Raw genomic sequence first — 15968 nt, 5'->3', positions numbered from 1 at the left:
ACTTTTCTGGGGGCTGGCTGGTAGTGACTAAGGGAACAGTGAAGGCACGACTGTGGGTCGCAGACATCCTGTTTGGTCGTGTGTTTCGTCTCATTTAACATTATTGCGGCAACATTGTTCAACAGGCCAATACTCTTCCACACATGGCACGTGTCCCTATGAACTGTCCGAGTGATGTTGATAGAGCCCCAGAGCCAGCAAGATCCCCAGATCTATTCTCGATAGAATACATGTGTGGTCAGCTCGAACGTCAACCCCGTTCCAGTATCAGTATCCAGAATATCAAGGACCAGCTACAATAATTTTGGGCCAGCTTTCCTCGGAAGAGGATACAGCGGCTTTATAACAGCTATTCCAGCCGAATCTGCGCCTGCTTCAAGGCGAGATGGGGTGCAACGTCACACTGATAAGACGGCTAATAGTGTCAAGTTCTTTGTAAATTCGGCTCAATTTTGTAATCACCAAAATAACTTCGCATACCTACTCGACCCGTGAAGTTTCATTTCGTTTTCTCGTAGCCCCCCCCCCCCCCCCCTCCCTGCCTCGATCGCTATACACCATGATAAAAGTTAACTGATTACTGGCTCTTCTGGAAGGATTTTTAATGTCGTTTCAAAATCCTAACGTCATCTGCAACCATATGATCTAATCTACATCTATTTCACACTCTATAAACCAGCTAACAGTGTGTGGCAGAGGGTACTTCTGGTACCACTAATTGACTCCGCTTTCCCTCTTCCACTCGAATGGCGCGTGGGAAGAACGGTTCCCGGTAAGCATCTGTATTAGTTCTAATTTCTCGAATTTCCTCGTCCTGTAGAGATATTTTAAAGCGAACAGACAAAAATATTTGTTTAGAGACTGTTATAAACGATGTGTGCAGTGGCTAGTGCTCATACAAGAACGGGAGGCAGTATATCGATGCGGCGATCCGTCTTCGCAGCGGCCACGCCCTAACTCCGGCGTACGCCATCTGGCAGTTGCTGTTTCACACGATAACAAGCGCTTGAAACGGCCTTATAACTACGTGATCTGAACTGCAAATAAAAAATGAGCTGAGCTGGCAGAAGGAGATAATTCTCAAATTTTGGTAATTAGGCGTGTAAAATGTGTGGAATGAGATTTCTGAGTACATATGGATGTTTTCGTCAGAATTTCTGGAGCTAACGGCAGCAAAATTATTACATATGCGATATACTATACGAACGGTCTTCACAAACCATATCCAGAAACCATTACATCGTGTTTCTGTCACTATTTAAAACAATGTTCTGAAATGTAATTGTCATCGCAGGGAAGTTCCGAGTTAGCATGTGGAGTGGCATGATATACAGGGTGACAATTATTGAACTATATGAAATAAAATCGTCATATCTTGTGAACGGTTTGAATTAGGACGTTCAAACTGCAAGGTTGGCCGCGGGGATTGATGGGAATTAGTATGCACTGTATGGTTTGGTTTAGCGACGAAGACTACTTTCATCGCGCAGTCCGGAACCGCGGGACTGCTACGGTCGCAGGTTCGAATCCTGCCTCGGGCATGGATGTGTGTGATGTCCTTAGGTTAGTTACGTTTAAGTAGTTCTAAGTTCTAGGGGACTGATGACCACAGAAGTTAAGTCCCATAGTGCTCAGAGCCATTGTTGAACTACTTTCATCTGGATGGATTCGTCTATAAGCTAAACTGGCGATTTTTGGTGACAGAGAATTCTCATTCCGCGATCGAGAAGTCTCTTCACCTTCAACGGGTGACTGTGTGATGTGCAATGTCCAGTTACGGTATAATCGTTGCGATCTTTCTTGACGGCTCTTGGTGGAGATTGCTCACAAAACTACACTGAAGGCCCAATGAAACTGGTATGGGCATGCGTATTCAAATACAGAGGTATGTAAACAGGCAGAATACGGTGCTGCGGCCGGTAACGCCTCTATAAGACAGGAGACAGCCAGTGTCTGGCGCAGTTGTTAGATCGGTTACTGCTGCTACAATGGCAGGTTATCAAGATTTAAGTGAGTCTGAACGTGGCGTTGTAGTCGTCGCACGAGCGATAGAACACAGCATCTCCGAAGTAGAGATGAAGTGGGGATTTTCCCGTACGACCATTTCAGGAGTATACAGTGAATATCAGGAATCCTGTAAAACATGATATCTCCGACATCCGCAGTGGCTAGCACACTGGACTCGCATTCGGGAGGACGACGGTTCACTCCCGCGTCTGGCCATCCTGAGTTAGGTTTTCTGTGATTTCCCTAAATCGCTCCAGGCAAATGCCGGGATGGTTCCTCTGAAAGGGCATGGCCGACTTCCTTCCTCGTCCTTCCCTGATCCGACGAGACCGATGACCTCGCAGTTTGGTCTCTTCCCACAAACAACCCAACTCTCCGACATCGCTGAGGTCGGGAAAAGATCCTGCAAGAACGAGCCCAACGGCAACTGAAGAGAATCATTCAACGCGATAGGAGTGCAACCCTTCCGCAAATTGCAGCAGATTTCAATGCTGGGCCATGAACAAGTATCAGCATGCGAACCATTCAATGAAACATCATCGATACGGGTTTTCGGAGCCAAAGATCCACTCAATGACTGCACGACACAAAGCTTTACGCATCGCCCAGGACCTTCAACACAGACATTGGACTGTTGACGACTGGAAACACGTTGCCTGGTCGGATGAGTCTCGTTTCAGATTGCATCGAGCGGATGGACATGTGCGGGTATGGAAACAACTTCATGAATCCATGAACCCTGCATGTCAGCAGGGGACTGTTCAAGCTGGTGAAGACTCTATAATGGTATGGGGCGTGTGCAGTTGGAGTGATGTGGGATCCCTGATACGTCTAGATACGACTCCGAAAGGTGACACGTACGTTAGCATCCTGTCTCATCACCCGCATCCATTCATATCCATTGTGTATCCCAATGGACTTGGGCAATTCCAGCAGGACAGTGCTATACCTCAAACGTCCAGTATTGCTACAGGGTGGCTCCAGGAACACTCTTCTGAATTTAAAAACTTCTGCTGGTCACCAAACTCTCCACAAAGGAACATTATTGAGCATATCTGGAATGCCTTGCAACGTGCTGTTCAGAAGAAATCTCCACCTCGTCGTACTTTTACGGATTTATGGACAGCCCTGCAAGATTTATGGTGCCAATTCCCTCCAGCACTACTTCAGACATTAGTCGAGTCCATGCCACGTATTGTTGAGGCACTTCTGCGTGCGCGCGGATGCCCTACACGATATTAGGCAGGTGTACCAGTTTCTTTGGCTCTTCGGTGTATAATGGGGCGTAGTCTCGAGTACCGTACTAATGACTGGGATCTTTTGAATTTAGTGTGAATGAATACGTGGACGACCTTCCGGATTGTCGATAGGAGTTCTTAGCACATTCTCAGGAAGATGCTGAATGACTTAACCCGATAATGGTTGGAAGAAAGAGGACAGTGAGACTTTCCAACACCTTGAAACCATCTGTCCGGCCACAACTAGTGCTGATTCTTTGCCATTCATCCCGCCCATGAAAGAAAAATGTACGAGTTCGTGTCGCAGTTAGGCTCTCAATTTATATTGCTAGGGGGTTTATTTACAGCGTGAACGCTGTAGCAGTGTAGAAAATTAATCTCGAGGGACTGTATCTCAGCAAGAGATACTTGAAAATTTTGGACTCACAGTTTTCTTCCACGTGCTCCCATAGTGGCCACAAGGTTGGTAAGGAATTCCACTCTTCCATCAGCGCTGCTGTCAGTTCCTGAATAGTCGTTGGTGGATGTGAACGGGATGCCGTTCCTCTCCCCCAACGCGTCGCACACGTGCTCGATGGGAGTTAAGTCAGGCGAACGGGGAGTCCAGTCCATTTGCCGAATATCCTCTCATTCCAAGAGCTCCTGCACCCACCCTACATATTGTCATCCACGAAATTGAAGTCAGGGCCGAGTGCACACATGAAAAGACATATTTGGGGAAGGAGTACAGTGTCACAATAACGCTGAGCGATGAGTGTACTGCGTGCAAAGGTTTGGAGGTCAGTACGTCCGTACAAGATTTTGCAAAAGCTACACCATAACATCTGGACCATAAAAACGACCATGTATCCTCTTGTGGGGAGAGGTAGGAACTTGTAATTCACGTGAGAACATAGTCGAACAGGATCTGTTTGGTGGTCCATGTGTTATGGTGTGGGGTGGCGTAAAGTTGGATGGGTGTGCTGGCCTCCAAATCTTCCAACACGGTACACTCAGCTGTCAACATTATTGCGACACTGTACTCGTTCCCCAAGTACTTCTTTTCAGGGATGCTTTCTGTCCTGTCTTTTTTTTATGGATGACAATGCGCGACAACATCGAACCCTGCAAATGGAGGAGCTCTCGGAACGAGAGGATATTCGGTGAATGGGCTGGCCTGCCCGTTCCCATCCAGCACGAGTGGGATGTTTTGGGGAGACGTACTGCGGCACGTTCACATGCAGCAACGACCACTCAGTAACTGCCAACCGAGGTAGTGGAGAAATGGAACGCTCTACCACCACAATTCCTTACCAACCTTGCACCCAGCGTGGAAGCACGTTGCATAGCATGCGCTGCCGTCCGCCATGATGACACATCCTATTAAGAACCATGTCCCACCTTTTGTAACGTCAAGGCGACGATCAAAATCAAGATGATTTCAGTGTACGAGGGTAATCCCAAAAGTGAGGTCTCCTATTTTTTTTATAAGTACCGGGTGATCAAAAAGTCAGTATAAATTTGAAAACTCAATAAACCACGGAATAATGTAGATAGAGGGGTAAAAATTGACACACATGCTTGAAATGATATGGGGTTTTATTAGAACAAAAAAAAACACCGCATATTGCTAGACGCGTGAAAGATCTCTTGCGCGCGTCGTTTGGCGATGATCGTGTGCTCAGCCACCACTTTCGTCATGCTTGGCCTCCCAGGTCCCCAGACCTCAGTCCGTGCAATTACTGGCTTTGGGATTACCTGAAGACGCAAGTGTATCGCAATCGACCGACAACTCTAAGTCCGCAGCTCGTGGTCGTGCGGTAGCGTTCTCGCTTCCCACGCCCGGGTTCCCGGGTTCGATTCCCGGCGGGGTCAGGGATTTTCTCTGCCTCGTGATGACTGGGTGTTGTGTGATGTCCTTAGGTTAGTTAGGTTTAAGTAGTTCTAAGTTCTAGGGGACTGATGACCATAGCTGTTAAGTCCCATAGTGCTCAGAGCCATTTGAACCATTTTACATCTCTAGGGATGCTGAAAGACAACATCCGACGCCAATGCCTCACCATAACTCCGGACATGCTTTATAGTGCTGTTCACAACATTATTCCTCGACTACAGCTATTGTTGAGGAATGATGGTGGACATATTGATCATTTCCTATAAAGAACACCATCTTTGCTTTGTCTTACTTTGTTCTGCTAATTATTGCTATTCTGATCAGATGAAGCGCCATCTGTCGGAAATATTTGAATGTTTGTATTTTTTTTTTGGTTCTAATAAAACCCCACGTCATTCCAAGCATGTGTGTCAATTTGTACCTCTCTATCTACATTATTTCGAGATTTATTCAGTTTTCAAATTTATACTGACTTTTTGATCACCCTGTACATAGACCTGTTTATTTCTACAATGGTTTACATCAGTTTACAGCTTGAACATTTAGCTATTTTTCGACATAATCACCATTTCTGTAGATGCATTTTTGTAGACGCTGTGGCAGTTATTGTATGCCCATGTCATACCAGCTCGCCGCCATGCTGTTCAGAAAGTTATGAACCTCTTCTTTCACCTCGTCCTCGGAGCTGAATCTCTGGGACCGCAATTAACGCTGACAGGTAGGTAGTGTGAGACTCTGAGAAAACTCAAACGGGCAATTCAGAACCGGAGAAGAGGAACGTTGAGCAAGGGCGTACACATTCTCCATGACTACGCTCACCCACACATCGCTCGGCGAACCGTTGCTCTCCTGCAACAGTTTCAGTGGAACATAATCACCCACCCACCTACCCTATAGTCCTGACTTGGCGCCCAGTGACTGTCACCTGTTCCCTAGGTTCTACATCTACATCTACATACATACTCCGCAATCCACCATACGGTGCGTGGCGGAGGGTACCTCGTACCACAACTAGCATCTTCTTCCCCTGTTCCACTCCCAAACAGAACGAGGGAAAAATGACTGCCTATATGCCTCTGTACGAGCCCTAATCTCTCTTATCTCATCTTTGTGGTCTTTCCGCGAAATATAAGTTGGCGTCAGTAAAATTGTACTGCAGTCAGCCTCAAATGTTGGTTCTCTAAATTTCCTCAGTAGCGATTCACGAAAAAAACACCTCCTTTCCTCCAGAGACTCCCACCCGAGTTCCTGAAGCATTTCCGTAACACTCGCGTGATGATCAAACCTACCAGTAACAAATCTAGCAGCCCGCCTCTGAATTGCTTCTATGTCCTCCCTCAATCCGACCTGATAGGGATCCCAGACGCTCGAGCAGTACTCAAGAATAGGTCGTATTAGTGTTTTATAAGCGGTCTCATTCACAGATGAACCACATCTTCCCAAAATTCTACCAATGAACCGAAGACGACTATCCGCCTTCCCCACAACTGCCATTACATGCTTGTCCCACTTCATATCGCTCTGGAATGTTACGCCCACATATTTGATCGACGTGACAATGTCAAGCGCTACAGCACTGATGGAGTATTCAAACATTACAGGATTCTTTTTCCTATTCATCTGCATTAATTTACATTTATCTATATTTAGAATTAGCTGCCATTGTTTACACCAATCGCAAATCCTGTCCAAGTCATCCTCCTACAGTCACTCAACGACGACACCTTCCCGTACATCACAGCATCACCAGCAAACAGCCGCACATTGCTATCCACTCCATCCAAAAGGTTAAAAGAACGTTTGGCCGGAAAGCGATTCAGCTCCGACGACGAGGTGAAAGAAGAGGTTCATAACTTTCTGAACAGCACGGCGGCGAGCTAGTATGAATGGGCATACAAAAACTGCAGCAGCGTCTACAAAAATGCATCGACAGAAATAGTGATTATGTCGAAAAGTAGCTAAATGTTCAAGCTGTAAACTGATGTAAACCATTGTAGAAATAAACAGGTCTATGTACTTATAAAAAAAAATAGGAGACCTTTCTTTTGGGATTACCCTCGTAATTATTATCTTTCAATAAAAATATCACTTCTGTTCGTCTCATTGCGTACTTTTCTCAGTTACCTCTTGTACTAAACTGTATCACTTCCTCTTATGTACGGTCGAAGTTTCATTGAGCTGTGTTACTTGGCAGTGTCACATCATGCAGTATTTACTTTTGTTCTTGAGTTTTGCAGACAGGTGTATGTAACACATTAGCTCTTTTTTAAAGTAATCAGAAGTCTGTAGCTGTTTTACCTGGGAGTTTGAGTCATTATAGAATCGGGGTGAGGGGGGGGGGGTTTACTGGTGTTTGCTATTGTGCTCCATCCTTACAGCTGACAACACATGGCGAGAAGTACGAAAGACCGTTCACCGTGTACTGAACACTGGCTTCGGGTGTGTGAATACTAATATAAAGACGTCGTGGTCTGCAATACGAGACAGCTCGACAGGCGCCGACACGACAGACAGGAAGTTTGCACTCTTTCATCTCCTCCGCCTCGGCGTCCTGATAGGGACGGGGCTATATAACGCGGCTGCGGCCGCTGAATGCGAATTGTGGCGGCCAGCATCCCCCGCGGATTGTCGGGCGGAGCAGGCGGAAGCGTGAGAGAGCGCTAGCGGCGGCGGGGGGCTGCAGACGTGTTAACGCGGCCAGAGGCGCAGCAGTGCGTGGGCAGGAAGCGTCACGTGTGGCGCGCCGTGCACCTGCAGCGTGCAGCGCGGCCTGGACGCCGCCGGGAGCCGCCGCTGCCGCTGCCGCTGCCGGCGATGGCAGGTGTCGGCCATGTTGGCGGCGGCTCTATTGATTGCGGCATCAGGCATGGCAAGCACGCCGGCAGACGTGCCCAGCATAGCGGCGCGCGGAGGCGGCGGCGGCGGCGGCGGCGGCGGCGGCGGTGGTGGCGGAGGCGGAGGCGGCAGCCCGGCACACCGACAATGTCACTGATTCGCCGCCACCCCCGCTGGCCGTCGCTGTCTGCGACCGCCGCCGCCGCTGCCGACGCTGCGCCTACCACACGAGACTTCGATTTCTCTCGGTAACTTTTACTTGTCGCGGGAAGTCCGATAGATGCGTGTGAGGCGTGGGGTGTCTCAGGGGAGTGTAATAAGATCGCCCCTGTTCGCTTTATACATTAACATCTTGGCAGATAACACACGCTGAGTATGTTGGCACACGTACACACGTTGGACAAAAAAGCGCACCGGACAAAAATTTAGTCACCCGCTCGAGATATTAAGCTAATACCACATATCACTGTCACTAGCTTTGGTAATGGTCTCGGCTTGACGAGGGAGAGAAGCCACAAGATTATTCAGGTACAAGCTCACCGGACAAAAATTAGTCACCGCGTTCTTCACGCACAAGTGAATCTTTAGGCCGTTACAGATGGCGCAGCGATCCAGTCAATTTCGCAACGGCGTGCGCACTGCCTAAGTGAGCATAAGGCAATTTGTGTTTCAAGCGGACTTTGTGCGTAAACATGGGTAACCGTAAGGACGAGGGAGAGGGCAAAAAGACGCAATCGTGTACGGTCGTGCCCTTGGCCATCCAATGTGTGAAGTTGTTGGATTTGTTGATGTTTCGCGGCGGAATGTTCAACGTGTCTACAAGCACTGGTGTAACACACGTCGCCACCTACATCTACGTCTACATACATACTCCGCTAGCCACCAAGCAGTGTGTGGCGGAGGGCACAATTCGCGCCAAAGTCATATCCCCCCTCCCTCTTCCACTCGCGGATCGCGCGAGGGAAAAACGACTTTCTTAAAGCCTCTGTACGAGCTCTAATTTCCCTTATTTTAAATGGTGATCATTGCGCGATTTGAAAGTGGGTGGTAATAATATATGCTATACATCCTCGGCGAAGATCGGATTTCGGAATTTAGTTCAAAAACGGCTCAAATGGCTCTAAGCACTATGGAACTTAACGTCTGAGGTCATCATTCCCCTGCCAGCCGTGTGGCCGAGCGATTCTAGGCGCTTGAGTCTGGAACCGCGCGACCGCTACGGTCGCAGGTTCGAATCCTGCCTCGGGCATGGATGTGTGTGATGTCCTTAGGTTAGTTAGGTTTAAGTAGTTTTAAGTTCTAGGGGACTGATGACCTCAGATGTTAAGTCCCGTAGTGCTCAGAGCCATTTGAACCATCAAATACTCAGCGAGTGGCTTAACCTGGATGCAACGTAGATGCACAACCTTGTGGACTCACTTAGTAATCGAACTATAATCAAACGAGAGCGAAGTTCTGTTCACCGTTTCGCGCTCGTACTGTATTCCTACAGTGAACAGGCTTCGATCTAACGGTGACATTAACACATGACGGAGGATTTTGGAAAATTGGAAATTTATGGTAAGTCCTATGGGACCAAACTGCTGAGGTCATCGGTCCCTAAGCTTACACACTACTTAATCTAACTTCAACTAACTTACACTAAAGACAACACACACACACACACACACACACACACACACACACACACACACACACCCAAGCCCGAGGGACGACTCGAACCTCCGACAGGGGGAGGCACGCGAACCGTGACAAGGCGCCTCAGTTCGTACGGCTACACCGCACGGCAGAGGATTTTGGTACCTGACATATGTTGAAGCAAAATGTAGAAGATGAGTTATTTGCGCCATTTTTTGTAGTGTATTGCTGTCTGATGACATGTTTCTCCGACTCTGTACATATACTCTGGGCTTCCTTTTTTACATATTTTTCAGATTTTCCAGTGCCACTTGATAATGGCCAAAAGATCCAAATTGTAATAGTCAAACAAATAATTTCTACTGTCAGTGCCGAACATTATATCCTCCAAAAAATTGTACCCGACTGTGAAATTCGACTATGAGAAGTTAATCAGCTAATGTTGTGCTTATATCGTAAATATGTACCATTAGTCGTCAAAATAAGAAGATCTGAAACATAATTAACACATAGTTCCGTAGAAACACCCTTCGAGTCGTCTACTGCGAGACACAAAACCTGTTTTCAAAGTAGACGCTGTCACCCGCCGGTGCAACGTCCGTGTAACAGTCCCCGCGTCTACGATTGATGTTCAGCCCTTTGAGGCATCCGGTTGCACTTGGCTGCTGGAATGCAGACACTAGAATACAAATTGATAACAACGTCTAGTCGATCCGAACGATTTTCTCTTCAGCTTCTAGAATTACGAGAATGCTGCACTGTTCGACAACACTGTTCGGAATTACAACTAGGAGTCTGCTTGTATCATAATGAGCTCAGGCCGAAGCGAAGTTTTGTGGACTGTGTGTCAATGACTGTGGACGAAGGAAACTCACCAAAATGCTATAGTATGCCAAGTCTTGCGGCAACTGGTAGTTTCCATTCTTTGACAGCGTTTTGACCCTATAACTAAACGGAACAGGGTCAATCCCGCTAACTGTAATAGAACTGCTTCGTGAGTTTGTGTTTGTACATTTAGGGTGCGAATAGCTGTCAAGTATATACAAGAGTCGTCTTTGGACTCTCAGTGAACGATTCAGACACACACTTCCAATGAAAGGCGTTTACAACCTCTCACACTTAATTCTGTCAAGTATACCGAGCTCAGATATGTTCGACAGGTTTTCCCTTGACTAATCTTATCAGCCTCACTCAGCTACCAAAACTGCAAAAAAATGGTTCAAATGGCTCTGAGCACTATGGGACTTAACATCGGAGGTCATCAGTCCCCTAGAACTTAGAACTACTTAAACCTAACTAACCTAAGGATATCACACACATCCATGCCCGAGGCAGGATTCGAACCTGTGGCCGTAGCAGTCGCGTGGTTCCGGACTGAAGCGCCTAGAAGCGCTCGGCCACCGCGGCCGTCCCAAAACTGCAGCACTGTGATTTTTACCACGAGTAAACCACATAGCAAATCCCATTATTTTAGCCCAAAGACCTTTGAGAACCATGGTTTTCCCCTGCAATATTATCTCGGACATCTACTCTTTCAGGACTCGAAATTGGAGACATATACTTTCACCGAAATATTATATATGTTGCATTCAAACCTAAAGGAGGTGACACACTTCGAGTCAAAACTATCGACTTCTGATGCTGTACGTGTAGCTACAAGTTTTATATATTGTAGCAATGCACCTGTTTAATGAACAGTTCAGATTACATATGGGACGCACACAGAGTCATTATCAGATTACAGAAAGTCCTGGATGAACACACCGGATGTATTTCTCTCTCAGTCACTTATCTGTGCCGACTGGTCCACTGACATAATCCAATGAATTCAGTGGTATGCTATTTCCTGAGAGACAGTATGTTTTACTCAAACACCCATATGACTTTAATAAGGGCCTGCCGTTGTGCCCGAGCGGTTCTAGGCGCTTCAGTCCGGAATCGCGGTGCTGCTACGGTCGCAGGTTCGAATCCTCCCTCGGGCATGGATGTGTGTGATGCCCTTAGGTTAGTTAGGTTTAAGTAGTTCTAAGTCTAGGGCACTGATGACCTCAGATGTTGAGTCCCATAGTGCTTAGAGCCATTTGAACCATTTCTGAACTTTAATAAGGAATATGATCATTTGCGTTAGGACACGTCACCTCTGATGCCGCATTAAAGTATGAAAGAATATAATTTGTCATCTGACGATGACCTAAGAAGCCCCAAATCCGATATCTGATTAAATATGTAATAATTGCAGAACATCAGGGAAGGTTTCCATTTTTATATTTTGTATTTCTCTTAGATGCATAGAGGGAAAATTCATTTAATGTAATAAATATGCAGTGAATACGACTGAAAGGAAACTCTAATATAACAACTGTCAGCAATTTAAGTGACATTTTTAGTTAACCTGTAAAAAAAGGGTTCATAAATAATTACGAGATATGTTGCACATGAACTCAGCAACTGTGATTGATGTTATACCGACCTGTGAGAGACCCAGGTAGATGGAGACGGTCTCCGAAATGTACAGAAACCGCGCGTCTGCAGCCAGGGCGAAGGCGAATCCGTCCAGCGACTGCAAACAACACAAAATTATCTTACATTTTCCCATAATTCATACCTACGAAATTACCACCACCTGATAAGAAAAAATCGATACACAGTATTGATAACTCAAGATTGACAACTGTAGAAATGTGCAGTGAACGGACTATAGTATCGACAGAATTGACACGTACAGGGGAGGAAGAGCGGGACCGAAAGTATTTTATAAACAAAGCAGAAATAATCGTTTTTATCTCTCTGAGAACTGACTAATTAAATTACGATTGCAAGTAAAGAAAAAGAGATGGGATCCATACCAAGATAACAGTAAAAAACAAATTTTAGGCAGAGAGCACTTTTGATCAAAAGTTATCACCGACGAGAGAGCATTTACAAGACGCGACAGATTTGATAGCCACAAGACGTTCGTCTAAGACTTTTCCTCTTGAATGCTTGCGAAATTAGAAAGTTGTATATTATATACATGCAGTGTGTATTTACACGCGAGAATTCCAGAAGACTTAGCATTTTTAATGCTAATAGTAATATTTCGTGCCAAGTTCAGCTGGTTTACTGTTTACTTTCAATGCAGCGAGTTATTTTCACCGTATAGAATACGGATTGATCGATGAGAGGGTACACAACAAAAAAGGTGTAATGAACTTATATCCAGAAATGCATGGTTTACACGTTAGAGAGACTCTGGTCTAATACGTTCTGTACCATGCAGCCACAGTTACAGTATGTGTTGAAAATGGTTTACATGTGCCTCAACGCATGCGTGTGCGCGCCATAGCAAGTTTTGTCTCATATGTTCACATCGGCCAGGCTGTATCCGTACAGTCTCAAAGGCAGCATGAATACACTGCACCATTGTCTCCACATCTGGAATGGACTCTGCATACATGATACTTTTGAGATGCCCCATAACCAGAAATCGCACGGTTTGAGATCCGGTGAACGAGCAGCCCATGCAACTGGACCTCCTCGTCCGATCCATCGACCAGGAAAGACACAACTGAGGTGCGTCCGGACGTTAACGACGAAATGGGCTGGAGCACCATCATGTGGCAGCTACGTAACCGTTCGAATCATCAGTGGCACTTCTTCCAGCAGGGGAGACAAAGTCACCCCCAAGAAACGTCGATAGTTCCGCCTTGTTAGGCGATGTTGAAGGAAGACTCGTCCCAAAATACGTTCGCCAATGTACCGGCCCACATATTCCGGCTGTACCGATTCTGCTGATTCACTGTCACCATACCATGTGGGTTCTGGGTACTATCGCACATACCACTGTTATGAAAGTTGATGATACCACTCCTCGTAAAGGTGGCCTCATTTGTAAATAGGATAGATGACACAAATCCCGTGATTGTGGTTGCCTGGTGAAGAAACCAGTGACAAAATTGCTCCCGATGTTGAAAGTCTGCAGCTAGTGAGCCCTGCACACGCTGTAAGTGATAAGGGTAGCAACAATTGTCATGGAGAATGTTCCACACGGCCGTCTGGCTTATCCCATACTGGTGCGCCAACTGCCTAGTACTGACACGGCGGTCGCCTTCCACAGTGTTAATCACATTTTCCTGCAAGTCGGGTACGTCTTTCATGATTTCCTGCTTCTTGAAACGATCCTATCTCAGACAGACGGCGAAACGCTTTTGCAAACCAAGAATGCTGTGGTTGTTGTCGGCGGCGATAGATCTCCTGACACAACCTTGCTGCCTGCTGCCTGCTGCCGTTTGCCTTTCCGTAAGTAAACACCACGTCGGCCAGCTCTCGATTCGAATATGGAACCACTGTGTACAACGCTGTATCACATCCACTACAACGTGGGTCAGCAAGGGAAGTGAATCGGACACAACATTACAATTACTATTGCGGAAGAGGGCGCTAGGGTGTGACGTATGAGGAACAGTATCATGGAACAGTCTCACCATCTAGGAAGAAACCATGCATACTGTAACTGTGGCTACATGGTACAGCGCGTATTAGTCCGCAGTATATGTAACGAAGTATGATTGAATAAATGGTGTCTAGCGTGGAAACCATGCATTCCCTGAAATAAGTTCATTACACCTTTTATGTTCCGTATCCGCTCATCGATCAATCCTTAGAGTTTGTACACTGTGGAAAAAATCCCCCTGTATAAATGGACTACAATCTAGAATAAAAATGAGTACATAATGGTTACAAAAATTTGCAGATACTGAAATGACCAGTATTCTTGATAAACCATATTTCAAAGCTCTAAATCTTACGGCCTATGGCTATCTGAACCGCTTCAGAGGAAGGTCATCTGAATACTAGGGATGGACGATTCCACCATATTCGTTGACATAATATATATATATATATATATATATATATATATATATATATATATATAAAAACTGGGTGCATCTTAAAAGGATAGGACTAGAATCTGTCGTGCTGTGGCTTAAAGTGAGTCATTTTCTTAAAAATTACTGCACCTGAACAGTGAAGGCTCCACTGGAGAAAGTATAACGACTGTGGACTGCGTTCTAGCAACTATTTCCTGTAGTACATGAAAATCCCGTACGTTGTTGTCGCTAGGTCTGAGAAGGGTACGCGAAGAATACGGGGAGTAGACTCACAACGCTACTCCTCCACTTCATCTTTCACTTTCTTGTTTTTCTTCCTTCTCAATCTATATATAGAGACATCAAAGTAATTTAAATGTTCCTCTGCAAATATGGATACTATTACTCGAGCATAAGCACAGCAATTTACTCAGTGGACTAATACTGATATCCTATTATGTCATGTTGTGTGTTGAATAGAACAGTAAAGTATTACTACAGGAGGAGGAAAAAGAACGAAGAACTTTTTTATCAATCAAACACATCAGCTAGACAAGTGACAAAAGTGGAGGACCTCCATGAGTCGTCGGTTTTCGATATTACTGTTTACTTGAACAAGATGGAATACAATGAAACGTTTCAACCATGTGGTTTGCCGAAATATATGATATGAAGAGACTTTAGTTGAAATAGCACGACATAGTAAATACCATTCGGAATATCCCAAAGTGCTTTTTCACTTCCGAGCACTTGGTTTTAAACTACAGAAATAAATTAATTAAGTCTAAGATAAGCATATCAAGGGTCACCTTCACCTTGTTAACAATCCGTTGGTATAACTGACGGAATCCAACATACCTGCACCGAATCTAAGTATTGACCCAAACTGTTCTCAGTAGTTCTTGTAATGGTGCCCTTTATGAACAAAGTCCTTTGGTATACATTTCATTAACAACACAACACAGTGGATATCGGGTAAAGAAACTTTTTAGATGGGAACATTGCGAATGGAATCTTGTTTAGAGTCGTGATTCTGGGCCAAGCCCAACAATCGATGAGCTTACGTCCGATGAGAAAGTGGGACATGAAATAAACCAACATCTGTACGAGAATCATTCTAGTATAATGTTGACTGATGGTTCTGGAAAGGAAACAGTATTGGCGGATATATGTATGACCATGTCATGTGAATCAGTGTTGAGATATAATGGTGAGGTGCCACGACGTTTGATCCTGTCGGGCTGGCAGCTCTTTCCTTTATCTGGATTACAACAGTCTTACACACTGATGTGCAGATGTCTGACGAAATTCTACAACCTGAGAGTACCGTGTCCTGAGAGCATCCATGGCTTGCTTGCTATCGAGAGTGCTTAGGATTTGATAGGGAGATGCTGAAAGATCAATAGCACGCAAAACTGCTCCATAGTTGGTTTTCTGTGCTTGATGACTGGCAAAATGTCCCTCAGGAACTATTTGCCATTCCACTGGCGCAAAAAATGACCTTTCTGTTCTTGGGTCATATAGGAC

General features: G+C 45.6%; 1 protein-coding gene across 1 annotated transcript in view; it reads right to left on the bottom strand.

Annotated features, from left to right (window-relative positions):
• The window catches only part of LOC124721602 (protein trachealess-like), a 309705-nt gene that overhangs the window by 124033 nt on the left and 169704 nt on the right, over window positions 1–15968 (bottom strand). Inside the window, exon 4 of the mRNA XM_047246653.1 lies at window positions 12062–12151. Coding sequence (XP_047102609.1) covers window positions 12062–12151 — 90 coding nt within the window. The remainder of the gene's footprint in view (window positions 1–12061; window positions 12152–15968) is intronic.

The sequence above is a fragment of the Schistocerca piceifrons genome, chromosome X (genome assembly GCF_021461385.2).
Source record: "Schistocerca piceifrons isolate TAMUIC-IGC-003096 chromosome X, iqSchPice1.1, whole genome shotgun sequence".
NCBI lineage: Eukaryota > Metazoa > Arthropoda > Insecta > Orthoptera > Acrididae > Schistocerca > Schistocerca piceifrons.
This window is presented reverse-complemented; position numbering and strand designations above follow the sequence as displayed.